The 22,818-nt window shown below is 44.1% G+C and overlaps 2 protein-coding genes across 3 annotated transcripts in view; one reads left to right on the top strand and one right to left on the bottom strand.

Moving 5' to 3' along the window:
• On the top strand, positions 1-9,231 carry LOC110506164 (E3 ubiquitin-protein ligase MARCHF3). Its single transcript, XM_090239129.1, has 5 exons — positions 1-244; positions 1,822-2,031; positions 2,522-2,726; positions 6,061-6,267; positions 7,393-9,231. Exons 2-5 carry the CDS (start codon positions 1,847-1,849, stop codon positions 7,549-7,551), a joined length of 756 nt encoding a protein of 251 aa, XP_090095255.1. The 5' UTR covers positions 1-244; positions 1,822-1,846; the 3' UTR covers positions 7,552-9,231.
• LOC110506862 (lamin-B3) overlaps positions 9,229-22,818 on the bottom strand; it is a 19,270-nt gene continuing 5,680 nt past the window's right edge. The window contains exons 2-12 of one of the 2 annotated variants that reach the window (XM_090239128.1): positions 22,549-22,705; positions 21,962-22,087; positions 20,651-20,821; positions 17,801-17,926; positions 15,688-15,908; positions 14,800-15,022; positions 12,567-12,674; positions 12,287-12,403; positions 11,532-11,636; positions 11,250-11,319; positions 9,229-10,294 (exon numbers count right to left, since the gene is read on the bottom strand). In XM_090239128.1, coding sequence (XP_090095254.1) covers positions 11,281-11,319; positions 11,532-11,636; positions 12,287-12,403; positions 12,567-12,674; positions 14,800-15,022; positions 15,688-15,908; positions 17,801-17,926; positions 20,651-20,821; positions 21,962-22,087; positions 22,549-22,705 — 1,393 coding nt within the window. In that variant the 3' untranslated portion in view covers positions 9,229-10,294; positions 11,250-11,280. The remainder of the gene's footprint in view (positions 10,295-11,249; positions 11,320-11,531; positions 11,637-12,286; positions 12,404-12,566; positions 12,675-14,799; positions 15,023-15,687; positions 15,909-17,800; positions 17,927-20,650; positions 20,822-21,961; positions 22,088-22,548; positions 22,706-22,818) is intronic. The other variant, XM_090239127.1, reaches the window with a different exon arrangement.

Raw genomic sequence — 22,818 nt, forward strand, 5'->3', positions numbered from 1 at the left:
ACTGTTCTCTTCTCACCCCCTGGCCGACCGGTCGACCTTCAGGATACTTCATCTGCAGCCACACACACACACGCTGCTACTGCTGCGACTGAGTTTCTCACTCTCTCTGTCTCACACACACAGACACTCACACAGAAAGGGATATAGAGAAGAGAGAGAGACAGAGAAATAGCAAGCAGCCCTTGAGAGTAGGGCTTCACACTTTTTATTGAGGCCTGGTGACATGAAGAACTCTACTGGGATGGTAAGATCACTTGTTTACGTCTCTCACTGTCTCTCTCTCTCTCTCCCCTCTCTCTCTCTCTCTCTCTCTCTCTCTCTCTCTCTCTCGCTCTCGCTCTCTCTCTCTCTCTCTCTCTCTCCCTCTCTCTCTCTCTCTCTCTCTCTCTCTCTCTCTCTCTCTCTCCCTCTCTCTCTCTCTCCCTCTCACTCTCTCTCTCTCTCTCTCTCTCCCTCTCTCTCTCTCTCCCATTTTGGCATGTCCCACATCAAGATTTGAACCCACTTTATTTAACCTCTTGACCTGGGAAAACATGATTTATTATGAAGTTCAACACGTGCTCTTCATTACAGAATGTTACAATGAGGTGAAATGAAAAGATTGACAGAATGACATGACCCTAAAGGCAGTCCACTCATAGAAGGATGACCCATGTGTGTTTGATGTTATCTTGGCTGTGCCTACAGTAGCAGCTTAGGTATCGGTGTATTGGCGCTAGTGTTTTGGTGATTCAGTGAAATTGTTTGTGATACTGAACATGTGGGCTATACTGTCTCTGCAAGAAGGCTTTGGTAGTGAAAGAAGTACTCAACTTTAGAAAAAATACTAAATTAATTGAAATTAGAAATATTTAGTCAATTCAATTGAACATTAGTTGTATGTTTTGTATGAATCATTGCATTATTAGGCTTAAAGCTAGAATCTGCAGTTAATACAATAACAAAACAGAAACCCCGCCTTTGTTTTGGTAAAAAACTGAGGGATAGGGCTGGAGAAATGTAACCACTCTCAAATTCAAAGACAGAGCTATGGATGCAAAGACTGACCATTTATGGTATTAAAATGACAGTTTTAACCATGTTTTAACGCTATACAGTGTGTGTTTACATTTACGTTGTTGACAAACATTGGAGTAAAACAAGCTTATATTTTGGGTTCTGATGGGTTGCAACAGTTGAACTAAGCTCATGAAGCATTTATAAGTGTTTATAAGTCCAAAAATTGATGTAGCACCTAAAGATTCTTGCTTCAATAGGTATTACAGTTTGAATGGTGTCAACATGTTTCCCTACCATCAGGCATTATGTGCAGTTCAGATATAATAACAAATTCATCTTCATATCTGACATGGTAGTAACTAGATTCCATTAACAGTGTCTCTTATACAGAAAGACGTCTAATCAAATAAGGGACCTAGAGAGGATGTGTTATTTCAGTTGTGATTCATCTCTCTTCTCACAGCCGCTGTAGCCTGCAGAGTGCCCTCAGTGACTAGGATTGACTATACTGAACATAGATAGACCTTCCATAATAGTCTTATCTATTAGTGTAAATGGCTAGAGGTCATTGGTAGTGGCTGTGTCAAAGCTACTTACTGTATATGGGAGTGTATTCCTGACATAATTCAATTCAAATTGGGACTTGATTTTGTCATAATCAACCTCACAGTCAAATAGTTGGATGGTCAAACTCCTGGATTTAGCCACATGGCTTCATTGTTTTGAACTGATTCTCCTGCCAACAAATACCATTGCAAGATATATGATCACAGTGTACACTGATATTATATGATGCTAATATATTATTGTCCAAATGTGTAGCAGAACCCCACACCAGTCTGATTGAATGGCCCCCTCTGTAGCAGCCATGGCCCCAGAGCAGCTCCTGGGCCCGCAGGTATGCAGTCCTGTAGGGGAAATGAAGGTCGTGCCTGAGGAGGAACGAGGGGAGGAGTCTGACCCCTGTCCTCAGGAAGTGATGGACTGCTATGGCCACTCCCCCTCAATGACTCACAGCCCCAGCACCGACAGGTGGGTCAGGAAACAAACAGACACACAACACACAGAACACACACACACACACACACACACACACACACACACACACACACACACACACACACACACACACACACACACACACACACACACACACACACACACACACACACACAGAAACACCCACAAAGGGAGGCAAGGGAGAGAGAGTGAAACACAGTGAGGAAGAGAGAGGATAAGAACACATGGTACAAGAAGGAGGGGGGTTAGAGAAGTTGTATGTGAGGTTATTCATAGAAGAATCATTTAATAAGGGGATTTAAATGATGTACAATAACATTCATTGACTCTCTCTTACGTCCTCCTTGTCTGGGTCCCAAATGTCTCCTTATTCCCTATATAGTGCACTACTTTAGACCAGAGCCCTGTGGTGTCAAATAAAGGGAATAGTGTGCCATTAGGGACTCATCCCTGGACTCTCCGTTTTGCCCTGTGTTGACTTTGTCTCTCTGTTGTCCTGCAGTCTTAGCAGTGAGGAGCCCTTCTGTCGTATCTGCCACGAGGGAGGGGGTGTCGGGGAGCTGCTCTCCCCTTGTGAGTGTTCAGGGACGCTGGCCATGGTCCACCGAGGCTGCCTGGAACACTGGCTCACTGCCTCCAACAGCAGCCGCTGTGAACTCTGCCACCACCAGTACGCCCTGGAGAGACTGCCCAAGCCACTCACTGAGGTAGGGGAGAAAGAGTAGGGTGAAGTTACCCCTAGACGCTTATCTTGGGTCAGTTTATCATTTCCCCCCACTATTGGTTAAGGTTAGGATTAAGGGAGGGGACGCTGATTCTAGATCTGTCCTTCATGGAAATTTTACTGTGGTGTTAGGTGAGACGGAGACATACGCACTCACATGCATTAAGGCATAGACACATGCAAGCAAACACACACGCTCAAGCACACATACACTAACAAACGCACACTCATAAGCAACCACACACATTTCCGGGAGAAAGGGTGCACACACCAGAGGAGGCTGGTTGGGGGGAGCTATAGTAGGACGGGCTCATTGTAATTAATGGTTGAACTGCAATTAATCAAACAGAGTCAAACAAAATAGATGTCATAAAAAACACCATAAAACTACAGTAAAATAGTCATCACACACAGTGCATTTGGAAAGTATTCAGACAGCTTTCCTTTTCTACATTCATTTTGTTACGTTACAGCCTTATTCAGAAATGTATTGAATTATATTTTTTCCTTATTCATCTACACACAATACCCCATAATGACAAAGCGAAAACAGTGCAAATGTATATATCTTTTTAAATACCTTATTTACATAAGTATTCAGACACTTTGCTATGAGACTCGAAATTGAGCTCAGGTGCATCCTGTTTCCACTGATCATCCTTGAGATGTTTCTACAACTTGGAGTCCACCTGTGGTAAATTCAATTGATTGGACATGATTAGGAAAGGCACACACCTGTCTATGTAAGGTCCCACAGTTGACAGTGCATGTCAGAACAAAAACCAAGCCATGAGGTCGAAGGAATTGTCCGTAGAGCTCCAAGACAGGATTGTGTTGTGGCACAGATCTGGGAAAGGGCACCAAAACATTTCTGCAGCGTTGAAGGTCCCCAAGAACACAGTGAACATCATTCTTAAATAGAATAAGTTTGGAACCACCAAGACTCTTCTTAAAGCTGGCCGCCCTGCCAAACTGAGCAATCAGGAAGAAGGGCCTTGGTCAGGGAGGTGACCAAAAACCCGATTGTCACTCTGACAGAGCTCCTCTGTGGAGATGGGAGAACCTTCCAGAACGACAACCATCTCTGCAGCACTCCACCAATCAGGCCTTTATGGAGAGTGGCCAGACGGAAGCCACTCCTCAGTAAAAGACACATGACAGCCCGCTTGGAGTTTGCCAAAAGGCACCTAAAGGACTCAGAACATAAGGAACAAGTTTCTATGGTCTGATGAAACCAAGATTCAAGTCTTTGGCCTGAATACCAAGTGTCACGTCTGGAGGAAACATGGCACCATCTCTACAGTGAAGCATGGTGGTGGCAGCATCATGCTGTGGGGATGTTTTTCAGAGGCAGGGACTGGGAGAATTATCAGGATCGAGGGAAAGCTGAACAGAGCAAAGTACAGAAAGAACCTTGATGAAAACCTGTTCCAGAGAGCTCAGGACCTCAGAAGGGGGCGAAGGTTCACCTTCCAACAGGACAACAACCCTAAGCACACAGTCAAGACAAAGCAGGAGTAGCTTCGGGACAAGTCTCTGAATGTCCTTGAGTGGTCCAGCCAGAGCCCGGACTTGAACCCGATCAAACATCTCTGCAGAGACCTGAAAATGGCTGTGCAGCGACGCTGCCAAAGGTGCTTCAACAAAGTAATGAGTAAAGGGTCAGAATATTTATGTAAATGTGATATTTTCAGTTTGTTTATTTTATTAATATTAACTTTGCTAAAAATTTGAAAAAACATTTTCTTCTTATGGGGTATACTGTGAAGATTGATGAGGGGGAAAAAACAATTGAATACGTTTTAGAATAAGACTGTAAAGTAACAATGTGGGAAAAGTACTTTCCGTATGCACTGTACATCAACTATATTATGCAGTCTCAATTTATCAGGATTGAGGTCACTTTCAATTCACTTCCTGAATTGACTCAATTGAAATGGAATTTACCCCAACCCACCTGTCACTTAATTTCAAACCCATTAAGGAATATACAAACTGCTGTCTCAGAACTGCTGTCTCAGAGATAGTCTTCATAGAAGAGAAGAAAACAAACATTATTCAGGTTGCAGATAGATATATATAATGTGTAGAACTGCAACGATTCCCTATACTACAGTCCACATAACCCTATCAATTCTATTCAATACATTTCTATCTGGCCATTGTGTAACAATTCACCCTCCTGAACAGAGCCCCTAGCTGGATTCACATTTGAGTGTGTGATGTCACTGACTGCTTTTACCAGTAAAGCCACTTAGCCTGAGAAACAGATTAGATGGTGTTTCCTGTCACTAGCTGTAGCTGAGCTGCAGCTGCTCCATAGAGTTTGATAGATGGTTCACTTGCCCAAACACTGTTTTAGCATGGGCACAGTGATATCAAGGGCTTTCATCATTGTGAAGTAGTCAACTGGGTGGGACTTGCAATGGCTTAAGGAAGGATCCCAGAATTTCATCCAGGTCAGCAGAAGGGGTCAGCCAATGAAATATATTCCTGAGAAAACATTCCGTAATGGCAGGCGACAGTGAATAACCAACCTTGGCTTTAGCCTATACTTCCAGATTATACACACTCCAGCACAGTAAGTGGTGCTATGCACCTTTTCCGTTTATTTAGAAACTGGCAATTCCCTCTCAGAAGTAGAAAAAGAGGGGATTGTCTACTTTAAATGGAGACAGCATTGCCCTCAATGGCACTGCCCATGCTGAAACAGAAGCAGCCATTGCAAAGATATGAGCTTTGTAATGCATCTCTATGAGATTCCTCAGGACAGGATAGGACATTACGTCGTCTTGTATTAATGGTCTCCTCCCAGCCTATCGCATGTGTGTTGGCCACTGGCACCGGGTAATCTGTTAAGAACCATGTGTTGTATGGAGGGAGCTAATGTACGAGACACACACACACACACACACACACAGAGTAGGAGACAAAACAACAGCTGATCTGACAGATGAATGGAGATACAGCCTGGTCCGTCACCACAGCGTACAATATTCAGTGGTTAACATTTTAAAGTCTCAAATTCTAAAGTGAAATGTGATTTTCGATACTCATCCAAAAGCCAAAAGCCAACACCATCTAGTGTAGATACTGTATTGTACATAACAGTGATTTAGATGGTTCTGTTGTCTGGTCTACCCACTCTAACTTTATGTTCCCTGGCCTCCTCTCTGTGTCAGTGAACGACACATATGAAGTCATGCGGTGCTTAATGTCATTTTGAATTGAACTGATATTACCGTCATTCTATCCATTCTAATTACAGTACATCCCCCACCTCCCCCGTCCCCTCTCTCCCTCCCTCCCTTCCTCAGTGGCTGGGCTCACCAGCCATGCAGCACCAGAGACGGACGCTCTGCGGTGACATCATCTGCTTCCTGTTCATCACGCCGCTGGCTAGCCTATCAGGATGGCTGTGTGTGCAGGGTGCCATGGACCTGTATTTCAGTAACAGTATGGAGGCTGTTGGACTCATGGTGCTCACCCTGGCTCTCTTCACCATCTACTGCTTCTGGACTGTGGTGAGTTGTTGGGGCTGTTGTGGGTTGGGGTTACATTGGGATTGTGTATAGCAGTGGAGGCTGGTGGGAGGAGCTATAGGAGGACAGGCTGGAATGGAATAAACGGAACGGTATCAAACACACAGAAACCATGTTTGACTCCGTTCCATTTCTTCCATTCCAGCCATTACAATGAGCCTGTCCTCCTATAGCTCCTTCCACCAGCCTCCACTGGTATATAGTGTAATGGTGGAACAAAGTAAATAGAATTACTAAGAAAGTTAGAGGTAGTTTCACCAATGCTAACTAGCGTTAGCGCAATGACAAAGTCTATGGGAAAAGCTAGCTAATTGTGCTAAAGCTAGCTGATCCCATAGACTTCCATTCATTACTATCTGTCAGAGATGATAGTGTAAACCAAAGCCAGCTGTTATTGGGCAGTTTCCCATTTAAAACCTTTTTAATGTGTACGTGGACGTTCCCTCTCTCAAGTGAGAATCTTTGAGCATGCTTACCTATGTGAGCTCACGTGGAAAGAATGCTTAAGCCCACTTACACAGACAGGAAGCAATGATTAACTGACTTTTTGCGACGTCTTCATTATCCACCATCTTTGCTGTCCGTTTTCTTCAGTTTGGTGCCTAATCAACATGGCCCTGGTTGGGGAAGTAAACAAACACAGCTTGCATAAGTGAAGTCACCTGTGTTTAAATTAAAGGGGAAGTTGATCCATGGTTCTGTTTTTTTAGAACAGCCACTACAAACTTCCCTGACTTAAAGAGAAATGTCACAGTTTTCCCTTGTCATACTCATCATCTCCAGCACCACCCCAACATCAACATGTGTGAAAATGGTGCGTTTCTATGTTTTGTAGTAAAAAAGATATAGGAAGATAAACGTTTCCAATGACATCTATGTGCATCATGTGATTTTAACCAATTATGAGTAGGCATTGCCTACCAATTGGTTGATGTCATTGGAAACACTTATCTTCATCTATCTTTATTAATACAAAACATAGAAATGCTCTGTTTTCACATATGTTGATGTTGGGGTAGTGCTGGAGTGAACATGAAGTTGAATATTTAAAAAACGTCCCTTTAAGCCACTGTCTGGTAAAAATCAACTGCTCTCTTCCACCACCAGGTGTCGCTGCGCTATCACATCCACCTGTTCAGGACGTGGAAACAGACAGACCAGAGAGTTAGGCTACAGATCCCCCGACCAGCACGAACCATGCACACACACCACACACTGAGCCTCAGCTTCCTTAGCAAGGACACCAGAAAGGAGACTGTGGTATAGATGGAGTGGAACTGGGTACAGTGTCCACGATACTTTGGCAAGAAGACAGTGATGTAGCCAGAATGGGACGGGGTCTAGTGTCACATTTCTAGTGTCACATTTAACAGGTCCCCAGTGTCCGGTCTGGAGCGTGAAGTCACAAGCTCTGCTGGTTGGCTACTGCACAGCAACCTAGTGGTGCCAAAAGCCCTGGTCTGCCCAAAAAAGCCTATGTCAACCATCGCTAGAAAGGCCAAACATATATATTTTTACACCCGTTTTGGACTCCAAAAGTTCAATCCCGATGGTGAATTATTTAAAAGTTCGCTACAAATCGAGAAATTGTAATAAATAGTGATCCATTCTGACTGCTACATTTGTCATCACACAGAATCAGGTGCTGACACAGACAAATCAGGGACCATAAAGCTACGAGCAGGCTCTCTCAGGCAGGATGAAAACGACTACATTGACCATGATCCTTCGCTAGTTACTGCCACTTTCACCATGATCCTTAGTGATTCTTTGGCGCCATTCAGCAATATGGTCCGCTTCAAATTGAAATAATTCCATGCGCCATCGGGAGCTTTCATAGGAACACGTGGATGACGTCAGCGCTATCACCATCTACTGGTTTTAATGTCTATGGTTTCCTGGGCAAGGATACTTTGGTGTAGCTGGAGTAGGACTGGTCCCAGTATCCACTGTACGCTCAGCAAGGAGTCAATGACATGAGCAAGGAGACTGTGGTGTAGCTGGATTGAAACCAGGCCAGATCTCACTAAGGATACAGTGGTGTTGCTGTAATGGGACTGGGCCCAGTCCTCATGCTGCTTCAACAAGGATACAAGGTTCTATTAGAATAAGGCCCCGTCTCTACAATTTTTAACAAAGACTTGGATCAAGGAGACAGCAATGAAAATGTTCTACCAAGGAACCTTCAGAGGACCAAACCTTCCTCTGCGGAGAATACTTTTTATATATTTATAGACACCAGCCTTTGAGACTTACTCAGTTGAACATAACTATTTTCTAAAGACTGTTTTGTAAAAGAGTGATGAGATTAATGACAATGAAATTGATGTCCCACTCCCAATTGATGTTGGGCCCAGAGTTTTTTCCAAACCTGTTCCCAGACTATGAAAAAAAAAAAACTCTTGGACTCTAAGAATGACTAGTTATCGTTCACTAAACACGCTTTGTTACACCTGCAAATAACCACCTTAGTTAGACCTGCAAACATCTTTAAAGGACATTTCACTCAAAAGGTTTGTTAGATATTTGTAGCTATATTCCTCAATGATGAACACTGTCTAATTTCCTGGTTTCCTGCTTCGAAACAACCAATGTTGTGGGATGTGGCTACGTTTTTACATCAGACTACTTTAAGGTTTGAAAACGTCTGACAAACTTTGACTTGAAAGTGTAATGTCCCTTTAAGTGACATTTGAAAACAATCTTTCCTGAGGACCACAGTCAGAAATGTTGCTTTGACGATCTGTGGTGTTTATACAAATCTTTAGTTCCACTTTATACTGAGTTTGTCACTACAAACACTGTGGCTAATTACTGTTGTAATATCACTACTAGAGTAACTTCAGCATTACTACAGAGGTATATTTTATGTAAAGGGTTATCCATAGTCCTTCCAGGCACAGGCTATATCAAACCACACCAACAATAAACCAAACACTGACATTAGTTAAGGAAAAATCTTTATTGAAATCATAAGTATTTTGGTGCATAAGGACAAGCCAACATTGAGTTTCTTCGGACGTCAATTGGACGTTCAGAGGATGTTACAGTTAGTTGTTTTTATAAATAGAAAGAAAATAAAGTTTCAGAAATAAAATAAGAAACAATATTGCAAAGCCACCAAAGTACCTGTCAAACACAGGAAAAGCATCCTGTCCACATACTTCAGGATGAACATGAAACATGTCCACATTATATGATGGATATATTCAGTGTATAACTCCTCTCTCAATGGTAAAAAGTGCTGCAGGTTGAAGGGTAAAAACACCAGAAAACATTCATCTTACAGTTAGTTATAGTACTAACATACTGTAATACCATACGAGTGGAACAATCTGTCATTTTCCCAAACAGGATTTTAAACAGTCAGGAGACACATACTGTATGACAAATGAAACATATTTTCTTAAAAACTTTGACAATTGAATGATGTGGCATTAAAGACAGTAAGGGGCACATGAATGTCACTCGCAGCAAGCGGGAGGAGAGACGTGTTGGGAACCAGAGTAGCAGGACAAACGCCATGTCGCTGCTTAAAGAATACAAGCCTGGTCCCAGATCTGTCTGTGCTGTTTAGACAAATGACCATAGGAGTTGACTAGACAGCACTAACAGATCTGCAATTTTAAAGGGCTACCCACTATTTTTCCAGGTACAGGCAACTATACAATCAGCCAAACTCTTGCATTAGTTTAGGAAAAAATCTGCATTGAAATCACACACATTTGTGTAGCAGTGCTCCCAAATCACCATCAAGCTCCCACAGGGCACATAAATAATACCATTGGTGACATGGCCAGTGTCAAATGACACCCACTTCCCTGTGCAGTGCCCACGCTGTGGTTCATGGCAAAGTAACGCACTATGTAGGGGATAGGATGTCATTGTAGCCTTTCCAGTGGTATTCCTGGGAATTCCCGGGTCGGATGCAGCGTTCTCAGGTCAGAATTGTGAAAGGAGGAAGGTGGAGTTACATAACAGAGCAACTCTCGTTTGTTCTCCCCGGAGCCTGGAAAACATACAACACAGTGTCAGTGAAGAGATACACACGCTCAGCCTCTTGACACATGCCTCGTGCAAACACTCAAACATACAATTAGTACAGCAATGATCACTCACACAAACAATTAGACTCATAATGTGTGCGTTGGCCAGCACACAGCAAGCATGGTTCATGCAGGAGTGAGGAACACACAGCAAGCTGAGCAAGCTGTGTCATCACAAGGGAGGAACAGCAGCCATTTGCAATGAGGTGTAGCAGGCCACTTCATTTTGGATGCACCCTAGGCCGTACTTAAGCCCACAGGCTCTGTTCAAAACTAGTGCTTTAAGAACCATTTTGATATTAAAAGAACATTTTGAAATGATTATGGATTATGTATTAGAAATGTGTATGGTGCCATTCAGTCATTGGAATAGGCTGATAGACGCCAAGCAGAGAGTTTCCAACCATGTCATTTTGTTTGGCTTCTGATCATTTTAGTGCCATTTTTTAAGATAATTTTGCCATCATCATCATCAGCAGCTTTGTTCAAAATACCTGGAATGTCTTCATTACCCAATCCTGAAACTGTGTGAAAGAGCCAGACCTTGTGTGTAGTACATTTGTGAAGATCATTGCAATCAGGAACTCACACGTATTGATTGGATTTCTGGATGAATGGGAAATGAGTTGGAACCTCCAGTACCTGCATTTGTGTCTAAAAGAAATGGCTATTTAAGAATGTTGGACCCCACAAAAGCCATAACAAGTGTCCTATATAGGGAATAGAATGCCATATGGGACTTACTATGGCACCCTACAGGTTAGGTTATGGAGCATTAAGAGCTGTAGTAGGGATTAGACAAACAGGGGCTTCGACCCAAATGGCACCCTCATCTTTATAGTGCACTATATAGGGAATAGGGGGCGATTTGAGACACATCCAGGGAGTCAACAGCCACGCTGTAGGCAGTCACCTCACCTCCATCTGTCTGTGTCATGAGACAGGCTGTTCACAACACCAGACAGCACTTCCTTTTCCTTCTCTTGGGCTTTTCCATCAAGGGGAATGGAGATCAAAAACACAGTACTGATCAGTTTCCCCTGGGTACAGGCCTGGGTACAGCATTTACCTGTCTGCTGAGGAGCAGCGTGTTTACAGGTTTTCTGAGGGAGGGAGGTAGGTAGGTAGGTAGGTAGGTATGTATGCATGCGTAGACAGATCAGTGTGGATTTACACATCCCTTGAGCTGTGTGTGTTTACCTGTCTCCTGAGGTAGTGAACATCACTCCCTTCCATAAACTCTTCATCAACCTCCACATCAGAGTCTTCCTCTCCTCTCTCCTGCACACGCAGCTCTGCGATCTCCTAGTGTTGATAGACAATGAATATCAAACATCCGCTCACAGCTGATCTGATTGGAGTAGGGTGAGGTTTCCCCCTAGACGCTGATTTTGAGTCAGTTTTCCACTTCCACCACTAACGGTTAAGATTTGAACTGGTGGAGGGGAAGCTGATCCTAGATCTAAACCTAGAGAAAACTTCACTCTGCTGCAAATTCCTTACACTAATGGTTGCATTCCAGTTCATCTATTTGCAGGGTGCTTAAATCATTGTTACACTTGTATAAATCGTGAGACACAAAACACTTCTCCTGGTCTTGTGAGATATCAAGCATCTCAGAGTAGGAGTGCTGATCTAGGATCAGGTCCCCCCTGTCCATGTCATCTTATTCATTGTGATGTAAAAGGCTGAGAGGTTTGATACATATAGCCCCAGATCCATCTACGCAGCACAGCTGAAATGCAACAGACATCTCTGCGAGCTTAGGAGCTTAAAGATCTTTGCAAGATGGCTATTAGAGAAGTGATAGATAGAAATCAAATTAACTATAGTCACCCGTGTACAAGGATATGAATGAAATTAACTTGATTTCCCCTGGTGCACAAAAATATAGAAATGTATTAAGTAGATTGGGCCAGTAGACTGGGTCGTGGTGGCCAGTAAGTATGGGTCACCTCTTCATCTGGGTTCAGTAGGGTGACAATCACGTTGTTGACCGGACCCCAGTTCCTCTGGTTCTTCATGACCAGGTCACCTGGAGAGGCCTCTACGCCTGCCTCCGAACCCCAGATCTGACACACACAATCACAGTCCCACACGGTCAGCTGGCAACAATGCATGTTTTAAATGTTATTTCAGTTTTGGAGATGAGGACCATTGTATATGGAGGTCTGATTAGTTTCCCCCAATACGTACATGCGCATATGTGTGTATTAGGTGCATGCGTGTACTCACAGTGAGGGTGTTGCCCCCAGCCAGTATGTAGGAAGGGGGGATCTGGAAGAACAGTTCAGGAGAGTCCAGGTGACTTCTCCTCACCACCCAGCCCCCTAGTGGCTGCTCCTGGAACAGCAAAAAAAAACAGCCAGGTCTTATTCATTAGGCACGTCCAATAAGGACTGCTTGTTCTGTTACAAAACATTTACAACGGTGAGCCCGAATGAATACAACCCAGTTGAAATTCAGATTGGGGACAGCGGCACGTTCAGCTGGGCGTACTGGAGCAAAATGTTTTGCAATGGAAAACAATGGTCTCTTTTCTAAATTGGACAAGTTCAAGTAGCACTTCCGGTTTAAAAACGCTTCGCCCTACTGAACACAACCCAGATCTTTCACACAGTTTCAGAGACTGGAATCCTTGTCAGGATACATTTGCATTGCAATAACACAAAACACAGGTTCGTAAACACAAAACACTGGACTTAAAGAGACTCAATGACACCCTATCCCTCATCTAGTACTCTACTGGTTAACCAGTGGCCTGGGTGACTTTAGAGACTACTTGTTAACCAGTGCCCTGGGTGACTTTAGAGACTACTTGTTAACCAGTGCCCTGGGTGACTTTAGAGACTACTTGTTAACCAGTGGCCTGGGTGACTTTAGAGACTACTTGTTAACCAGTGGCCTGGGTGACTTTAGACTCAAAGTAGTACACTAAGGAGAGACGTAGAGCTTCAGATTCACTCAACACTTGATTGGTTGAAGCCAGGCGGTAGGTACTTCAAGATTGAATCCTTATTAATGGTCAAACTGCCTTGTCCTTTTGTGATATTACAACAAAGAAATTACAAACACTTATTTCCATCTCTGACATCATCGCACTGCACGATAGAAGAACACAATATGTACTGCATTTCATAACCATGCTGCACGATAGAAGAGCACAATATGTACTGCATTTCATAACCATGCTGCACGATAGTAGAGCACAATATGTACTGCATTTCATAACCATGCTGCACGATAGAAGAACACAATATGTACTGCATTTCATAACCATGCTGCACGATAGTAGAGCACAATATGTACTGCATTTCATAACCATGCTGCACGATAGAAGAACACAATATGTACTGCATTTCATAACCATGCTGCACGATAGTAGAGCACAATATGTACTGCATTTCATAACCATGCTGCACGATAGTAGAACACAATATGTACTGCATTTCATAACCATGCTGCACGATAGTAGAGCACAATATGTACTGCATTTCATAACCATGCTGCACGATAGTAGAACACAATATGTACTGCATTTCATAACCATGCTGCACGATAGTAGAGCACAATATGTACTGCATTTCATAACCATGCTGCACGATAGAAGAACACAATATGTACTGCATTTCATAACCATGCTGCACGATAGAAGAACACAATATGTACTGCATTTCATAACCATGCTGCACGATAGAAGAACACAATATGTACTGCATTTCATAACCATGCTGCACGATAGAAGAACACAATATGTACTGCATTTCATAACCATGCTGCACGATAGAAGAACACAATATGTACTGCATTTCATAACCATGCTGCACGATAGAAGAACACAATATGTACTGCATTTCATAACCATGCTGCACGATAGAAGAACACAATATGTACTGCATTTCATAACCATGCTGCACGATAGTAGAGCACAATATGTACTGCATTTCATAACCATGCTGCACGATAGTAGAGCACAATATGTACTGCATTTCATAATCATGCTGCACGATAGTAGAGCACAATATGTACTGCATTTCATAATCATGCTGCACGACGCTCCTCAGCTCAGCAACAACAATAACAATGCTGGTGGGGCAGCCAGTGGCACCATTTCCCCCTACTGCGGATTCCATCTTTAATTGGTCAGAGTGGGTGGTAAGTTCACAGACTCTCCTAATTGGTCAGAGTGGGTGGTAAGTTCACAGACTCTCCTAATTGGTCAGAGTGGGTGGTAAGTTTACAGACTCTCCTAATTGGTCAGAGTGGGTGGTAAGTTCACAGACTCTCCTAATTGGTCAGAGTGGGTGGTAAGTTCACAGACTCTCCTAATTGGTCAGAGTGGGTGGTAAGTTCACACTCCTAATTGGTCAGAGTGGGTGGTAAGTTCACAGACTCTCCTAATTGGTCAGAGTGGGTGGTAAGTTCACAGACTCTCCTACTTGGTCAGAGCAAGGCAGTAGGTAGGTACCTTCTCAGAGTTGTTCTTCAGTGTGACGTAGTTCCCCTTCAGGTCTATCTCCGACACCATCATGTGACTGTGGGCCTTGGCGTGCTGCGAGACCTTGTAGGCTGGCGAGGACCCCGTGCCACCTTCATTCTTGCGTTTCTTCCCGCGGACAACTCGGCGGGTGCCGTGTGCCTGCGTGCGTGCCATGGCCCCATGCTGGGAGGGGCTCGGGGAGAGGTGGAGTCTGGAAACACAGAACAACGTCAGGGAGATGTTTGGGAAACCCTGGTTTCTCTGTTTTATCTACTGTGCTCCATCTTTGCTGCCATCTAGTGACTTGTTTTATGTATGACTCCCTTGTTCTCACTAACTGTACCCTCCCCTATTCAAGACCACGACTACTTTGTCTTTTCTAATACTTCTAACCTTAACATGCATTTTGGATAATATATCTACATCACAATTTTGAATATATATATTTCCTACTGCCGTGTGGCTCAGATGGTAGCGCATGGCACATGCAACACCAGGGTTGTGGGTTCGATTCCCACAGAGGACCAGTATGAACAAATATGAAAATGTAAGCACTCACTACTGTAAGTCACTCTGGATAAGAGCTCTGCTAAATTAATAAAATGGAAATACCGTTTACCATGTGTCCACCAATGACTATTCTGTAACCACTTCCTCTTCAAATTCAAATTAACTAATTACATGAAGAGTGTCTTGGTCCTCTTAGTTTTTTATGTTTGGTGAAAGGACCTTGTGTGTGTGTGTGCCAGACCTGGGTTGAAATTAAGGTTGCCCCAAAGATTTGAATAATTCAGAATAGATTTGCTTTACTCAGAGTTGATTTACTAGAATTCACCATTTCAAAACGTATTTAAACCAGGTCTGAGGTGTACGTACCTCTGCTCCTCTCCCTCCAGCATCTTGCGGTAGGCGTTGATCTCCATGTCCAGGGCCAGCTTGACATCCAGCAGCTGCTCGTAGTCCTCCAGCTGGCTCTGCATCTGGGCCCGCATGGCCGACATCTCCTCGTCCTTGTGGCTCAGTCGCTGCTGCCACACCTCGCGCTCCCGGTCCAGGGTCCTCTCCAGCTCCCGCACACGCCCCTCTAAGGCCCCGTTCTGAGGGGAGGAGACAGTGAGGGTTGTGAGAAAGTCATCCACACAGACAACTTTCAGACTCCCTGACACCAGTCAACATACAATCATGGCCAAAAGTTTAAAGAACGACACCATTATTAATTTACAAAGTTTGCTGCTTCAGTGTCTTTAGATATTTCTGTCAGATGTTACTATGGAATAATGAAATGCTTGTAATTATATTTCAGAAGGGTCAAAGGCTTTTATTGACAATTACATTAAGTTGATGCAAAGAGTCAATATTTGCAGTGTTGACCCTTCTCTTTCAAGACCTCTGCAATCAGCCCTGGCATGCTGTCAATTAACTTGTGGGCAACATCCTGACTGTTGGCAGCCCATTCTTGCATAATCAATGCCTGGAGTTTGTCAGAATGTATGGGTTTTTGTTTGTCCACCCGCCTCTTGAGGATTGACCACAAGTTTTCAATGGGATTAATGTCTGGGCAGTTTCCTGGCCATGGACCCAAAATATCGATGTTTGTTCCCCGAGCCACTTAGTTATCACTTTTGCCTTATGGCAAGGTGCTCCTTCATGCTGGAAAAGGCATTGTTCGTCACCAAACTGTTCCTGGATGGTTGGGAGAAGTTTCTCTCGGAGGATGTGTTGGTAGCAATCTTTATTCATGCCTGTGTTCTTCGGCAAAATTGTGAGTGAGCCAACTCCCTTGGCTGAGAAGCAACCCCACACATGAACGGTCTCAGGATGCTTTACTGTTGGCATGACACAGGACTGATGGTAGCGCTCACCTTGTCTTCTCCGGACAAGCTTTTTTACGGATGCCCCAAATAATCGGAATGGGGATTCATCAGAGAAAATGACTTTACCCCAGTCCTCAGCAGTCCAATCCCTGTACCTTTTGCAGAATATCAGTCTGTCCCTGATGTTTTTCCTGGAGAGAAGTGGCTTCTTTGCTGCCCTTCTTGACACCAGGCCATCCTCCAAGTATTCGCCTCACTGTGCGTGCAGATGCACTCACACCTGCCTGCTGCCATTCAAGCTCTGTACTGGTGGTGCCCCGATCCCGCAACTGAATCAACTTTAGGAGACGGTCCTGGTGCTTGAGGACTTTCTTAGGTGCCCTGAAGCCTTCTTCACAACAATTCAACCGCTCTCCTTGAAGTTCTTGAAGATCCGATAAATGGTCAATTTAGGTGCAATCTTACTGGCAGCAATATCCTTGCATGTGAAGCCCTTTTTGTGCAAAGCAATGATGACGACACGTGTTTCCTTGCAGGTAACCATGGTTGACAGAGGAAGAATAATGATTCCAAGCACCACCCTCATTTTGAAGCTTCCAGTCTGTTATTCAAAGTCAATCAGCATGACAGAGTGATCTCCAACCTTGTCCTCGTCAACACTCACACCTGTGTTAACGAGAGAATCACTGACATGATGTTAGCTGGTCCTTTTGTGGCAGGGCTGAAATGCAGTGGAAATGTTTTTGGGGGATTCAGTTCATTTGCATGGCAATGCGGGACTTTGCAATTCATCTGATCACTCTTCATAACATTCTGGAGTATACGCAAATTGCCGTCATACAAACTGAGGCAGCAGATTTTGTGAAAATTAATATTTGTGTCATTCTCAAAACTTTTGGCCACGACTGTACATAGTGATCTCTAGTCTGTTGTTTTTCAGTCTGAAACCAGTCAAATGTTCCTATACTATAATAAAGCCCTAGCAGCAGCCTGGTAGGTACCGGTTTCTGGAATGTCACTCAGACACACCGCCGGGGTGAAGTGTTCCCTAGCTACAGATCTAGGATCAGCTTCACTTCCCCAATCTTAAGCATAACCATAGTGGGGGAAATGCAAAACTGACCCAAGATCAGCATCTATGGGTAACCTTAGCCCTACACACATACAGCAAGTACCTGTTTTTGGAAGTGATTGAGTTGTGAGGAGAGGGTCTCGATGCGGAGCTTGGTGGCAGACAGCTCCTCTCTGGTGGACGAGGCAAAGTCACTACTCTTCAGCGCCGTCTGATGGGCGTTCTCCAGCTGTCAAAACACACACCCATGTTACATACACACCAAAGGAAAAGCAATGTGTTAATGTCATATGTTTTGACATGAGACTGAGCTACATTATATGTTTACCATAAGCCACAAATTTGAAGAAAAAAGAAGAAAAAAAACATTTGGATTTACAGCATTGTTTCTAAATAACTTCATCATATGAGTGGAGGTACCTAACATACCAGAGTCAACTGCATACATGTTGAATACTTGAGGTGAACTTGATTTGACCAGTACATATGGTGGACTGGGTTTGCACTTTTGGGACAAGTCGGTTGGTTCCATTTTACAGAGCAAGCCAAATAAGGTGTACCTCAAGTGTTTGCTATTGGCTACAATATGAGGACACTTCTACCGAACACGGGCTGGACCGGTGAGAATACCTTGATCAGCTGGACAAAGCTCTCCCTAATCTGCACTGGCACCTTTCTCACTCCTCTTTTCCCTTCCGTCATCATGCACTCCTGCTCTAACAGTGTGCACGACACACACAGCGACTCCCTGACACACAGCTCTCTCTGAGAGAAACACACAGTTATACACCAGCAACACACACACAGCGACTCCCTGACACACAGCTCTCTCTGAGAGAAACACAAACAGTTATACACCAGCAACACACACAGTGCCAGTCAAAAGTTTGGACACCTATTCATTCAAGGGTTTTTCTTTATTTTTGACTGTTTTCTACATTGTAGAATAACAGTAAAGACATCAAAATAATGAAACACATATGGAAGCATTTAGTAACCAAAGAAAAGTGTTAAATCAAAATGTATTTGATATTCTTCAAAGTAGCCACCCGATGGCTTGATGACAGCTTTGCACACTCTTGGCATTCTCTCAACCAGCTTTTTTTTTTTTTAACTAGGCAAGTCAGTTAAGAACAAATTCTTATTAACAATGACAGTCTACTTGTAAAGCCCCCCGGCCAGACCCTTCCCTAACCCAGACAACGCTGGGCCAATTGTGCACCGCCCTATGGGTCTCCCGATTACGGCTGGTTGTGATACAGCCCGGGATCGAACCCAGGTCTGTAGTGATTCCTCTAGCACAACGATGTAATGCTTTAGACTGCTGCGCCACTCAGGACCAGCTTCATGAGGTAGTCACCAGGAATGCATTTCAATTAACAGGTGTGCCTTGTTAAAAGTTCAAAAGTGGAATTTATTTCCTTCTTCATGCGTTTGAGCCAATCAGTTGTGTTGTGACAAGATAGGGTTGGTATACAGAAGATAGACCTATTTGGTAAGACCATATTATGGCAAGAACAGCTCAAATAACCAAAGAGAAATGTCCATCATTACTTTAAGACATCAGTCAATGAGGAAAATTGAAAGAACTTTGAAAGTTTCTTCAAGTGCAGTCGCAAGAGCCATCAAGCGCTTTGATGAAACTGGCTTTCATGGGGACCGCCACAGGAATGGAAGACCCAGAGATACCTCTGCTGCAGAGGATGTCCATTAGAGTTACCAGCCTCAAATTACAGTCCAATGCTTCACAGAGTTCAAGAAACAGACACATCTCAACATCAACTGTTCAGAGGAGACTGCATGAATCAGGCCTTCAAGGTCAAATTGCTGCAAAGAAACCACTACTAAAGGACACCAACAATAAGAAGAGACTTGCTCGGGCCAAGAAACAGGAGCAATGGACATTAGACCGGTGGAAATCTGTCCTTTGGTCTGAGGAGTCCAAATTTGAGATTTTGGGTTCCAACCGCCGCAGAGTAGGTGAGCTGATGATTTCTGCATGTGTGGTTCCTACCGTAAAGCATGGAGGAGGAGGTGTGATGGTGCTTTTGTGGTGACACTGCAATTTATTTAGAATTCAAGGCACACTTAACCAGCATGGCTATTACAGCATTCTGCAGTGATATGCCATCCCATCTGGTTTGCGCTCAGTGGGACTATCATTTGTTTTTCAACAGGACAATGACCCAACACACCTCCAGACTGTGTAAGAGCTATTTGACCAAGAAGGAGAGATGGTGTGCTGCATCAGGTGACCTGGCCTCCACAATTCCCCAATCAAATTGAGATGGTTTGGGATGAGTTGGACTGCAGAGTGAAGGAAAAGTAGCCAACAAGTGCTCAGTATGTGGGAACTCCTTCAAGACTGTTGGAAAAGTATTCCAGGTGAAGCTGGTTGAGAGAATGCCAAGAGTGTGCAAATCTGTCATCAAGCAAAAGGGTGGCTACTTTGAAAAATATCAAATATATTTTGATTTGTTTAACACTTTTCTGGTTTCTACATAACTCCATGTGTGTTATTTCATAGTGTTGATGTCTTCACTATTATCCTACAATGTAGAAAATAGTACAAATAAAGAGAAACTTTTGACTGGTACTGTACATACACACAAACCTCAACATAATCCAAAATACACTGTGTCTGTAAAATGTACATAGGTTCAGAACTTTGTTAAACATCACAGCATAGTTGAAAAACATATGGCTTATAGAAATCAAAACTGAATGGTCTTCAGATAGATGGGATGAGTTGAGGATTGCTGGGTGAGACTAAAACGATCTGCCCTTGAGCAAAGCACTTAACCCAAAAACAATACGCTGGAAGTAGAAGCCTAGCTGTTGTTGTCCATTAGTTTACTCCAGTTAGGGGAGGTGGGGCTAGGGGAAAGTATATATTTAAAAGAGAAAAAGAGACAGGGAGGCAGAGAGGGAGGGAGAGTGAGAGAGAGTGTACCTTGGCATTGAAATTCTTCTCCAGATCCTCTTTATACTGCTGGATTTGTCCGTCGTGCTCCTGCCGCAGCTGCTGCATGGCCTCGGCCAACTTACTCTCAAATTCTTTCTGTCTCCCAGAATCCACCTCCACCAGGCGACTCTCATGTCTGCTCCGGATCTCCCTGACCTCCTACACACACACACGCGTGCGTGCGCACACACACACAGACATGAACAGACACACACGTCTACCGCAGGAAGACGACATGGGTCACATTCCATTCGAACCCCTAGTCCTCTCCCAGACCCTATTCCCCCCACCACTACCCCTTCTACTCAACATGGACGAAACGACATGGGCCACATTCCATTCTAACCCCTAGTCCTCTCCCAGACCCTATTCCTCCCACCACCACCCCTTCTACTCAACATGGAGGAAACGACATGGGCCACATTCCATTTCAATCCCCAGCTCTTAACCATTTCTTCTCACCCTCCTACCCCTAGCCACTTCATTAACCCCTTCCCTCCTGCATGCTGTGGATACCCCACACCTCCTAGAAAGACAGGCAGAGACAACATTGAGTTTGATATCTTACTATTATTAGTATTTGTAAATAGTTACCCACTTCAACAACCAATCAATCTGACTTCTGTGTCGCTTCTGTGGTTATAGTGGGCCACATGTGAGGTCTTTCTTATGCAGCAGATACTGCAGTGTGTGTGTCCGGTTTCAAGTGTGTGTGTGTCCGGTTTCAAGTGTGTGTGTGTGTCCGGTTTCAAGCGTGTGTGTGTGTGTGCGTCCGGTTTCAAGTGTGTGTGCGTCCGGTTTCGTGTGTGTGTGTGTGTGCGTGTGTCCGGTTTCAAGTGTGTCCGGTTTCAAGTGTGTGTGTCCGGTTTCAAGTGTGTGTGTGTGTGTGTGTGTCCGGTTTCAAGTGTGTGTGTCCGGTTTCAAGTGTGTGTGTGTGTGTGTGTGTGTGTGTGTGTGTGTGTGCGTCCGGTTTCAAGTGTGTGTGTGTGTGTGCGTCCAGTTTCGTGTGTGTGTGTGTCCGGTTTCAAGTGTGTGTGTGTGTGTGTGTGTCCGGTTTCAAGTGTGTGTGTCCGGTTTCAAGTGTGTGTGTGTGTGTGTGTGTGTGTGTGTGTGTGTGTCCGGTTTCAAGTGTGTGTGTCCGGTTTCAAGTGTGTGTGTGTGTGTCCGGTTTCAAGTGTGTGTGTGTGTGTGTGTCCAGTTTCAAGTGTGTGTGTGTCCGGTTTCAAGTGTGTGTGTGTGTGTCCGGTTTCAAGTGTGTGTGTGTGTGTCTGGTTTCAAGTGTGTGTGTGTGTGTGTTACCTGTTCGCCAATGTGTCTCTGGAACTCCAGCTGTTCCCGTAGCGTCTGCACCTGGTTCTCCAGGTCCACCCTCCTCAACATCTCAGAGTTCAGCTGGGTCTTAGTCTCCGCCAGCGCACACTCCAACTGAGACAAGGAGTCAAAGAGATCACCTTTTGCATTCGAGGACTTAACATTTAGCCAAAACGAAGCAACTCCCCTCATAAATTACATAACAGCCCATAAGCGTCTTCTCAGTAGATGCTCGCAAGCCACCCTACACTAGTACCAGCTTAAACCTATGGCTAACCAAACTAGTTAGCTTTAGACGATTTAAAAAAAAATATAACATGAGAATCAAAAGGTTGAATCAGCGCATCTCTAGGCAGAATATAATTTTTTTTTGTCTGATGCTGTTTAATGCCTTTTGCGTTGTCAACCACTCCTTCTCAGAGCTGCGTTCACAGCCGACACAGAACCTGATGCATAACACTGTCAAAATGCTGCAAAAACATCTGTATGTGGTGTTGGTTTAATTGTATTTAACTTTAAACAAAACATTAAATTAACCTCACTAGAAGGCCTATAGATGGCAGTCTAGTCCTTACATTGGCCACCTGGGCCTGTAGGTCAGTGACGTCATCCGCCTGTCTTCTGTTATCTGCCAGTTGATTGGCCAGCTCTGCATCTTTAGAGTTGAGGACCGCCTCCAAGTTCCTCCACTGACCCATGGCCATGTTACACTCTGCTTCCTTCTTCTGGTTCCTGGTAGGATGAAAAAGAGAGGACAGGTGGTTACTATGGTTCCTGGAAGGAGGATAGATGAGAGAAGACAGGTGGTTACCATGGTTCCTGGAAGGAGGAGAGCAGAGAGAAGA

This window comes from Oncorhynchus mykiss, chromosome 6, assembly GCF_057628025.1.
Source record: "Oncorhynchus mykiss isolate SJ-2025 chromosome 6, ASM5762802v1, whole genome shotgun sequence".
NCBI classification, from domain to species: domain Eukaryota; kingdom Metazoa; phylum Chordata; class Actinopteri; order Salmoniformes; family Salmonidae; genus Oncorhynchus; species Oncorhynchus mykiss.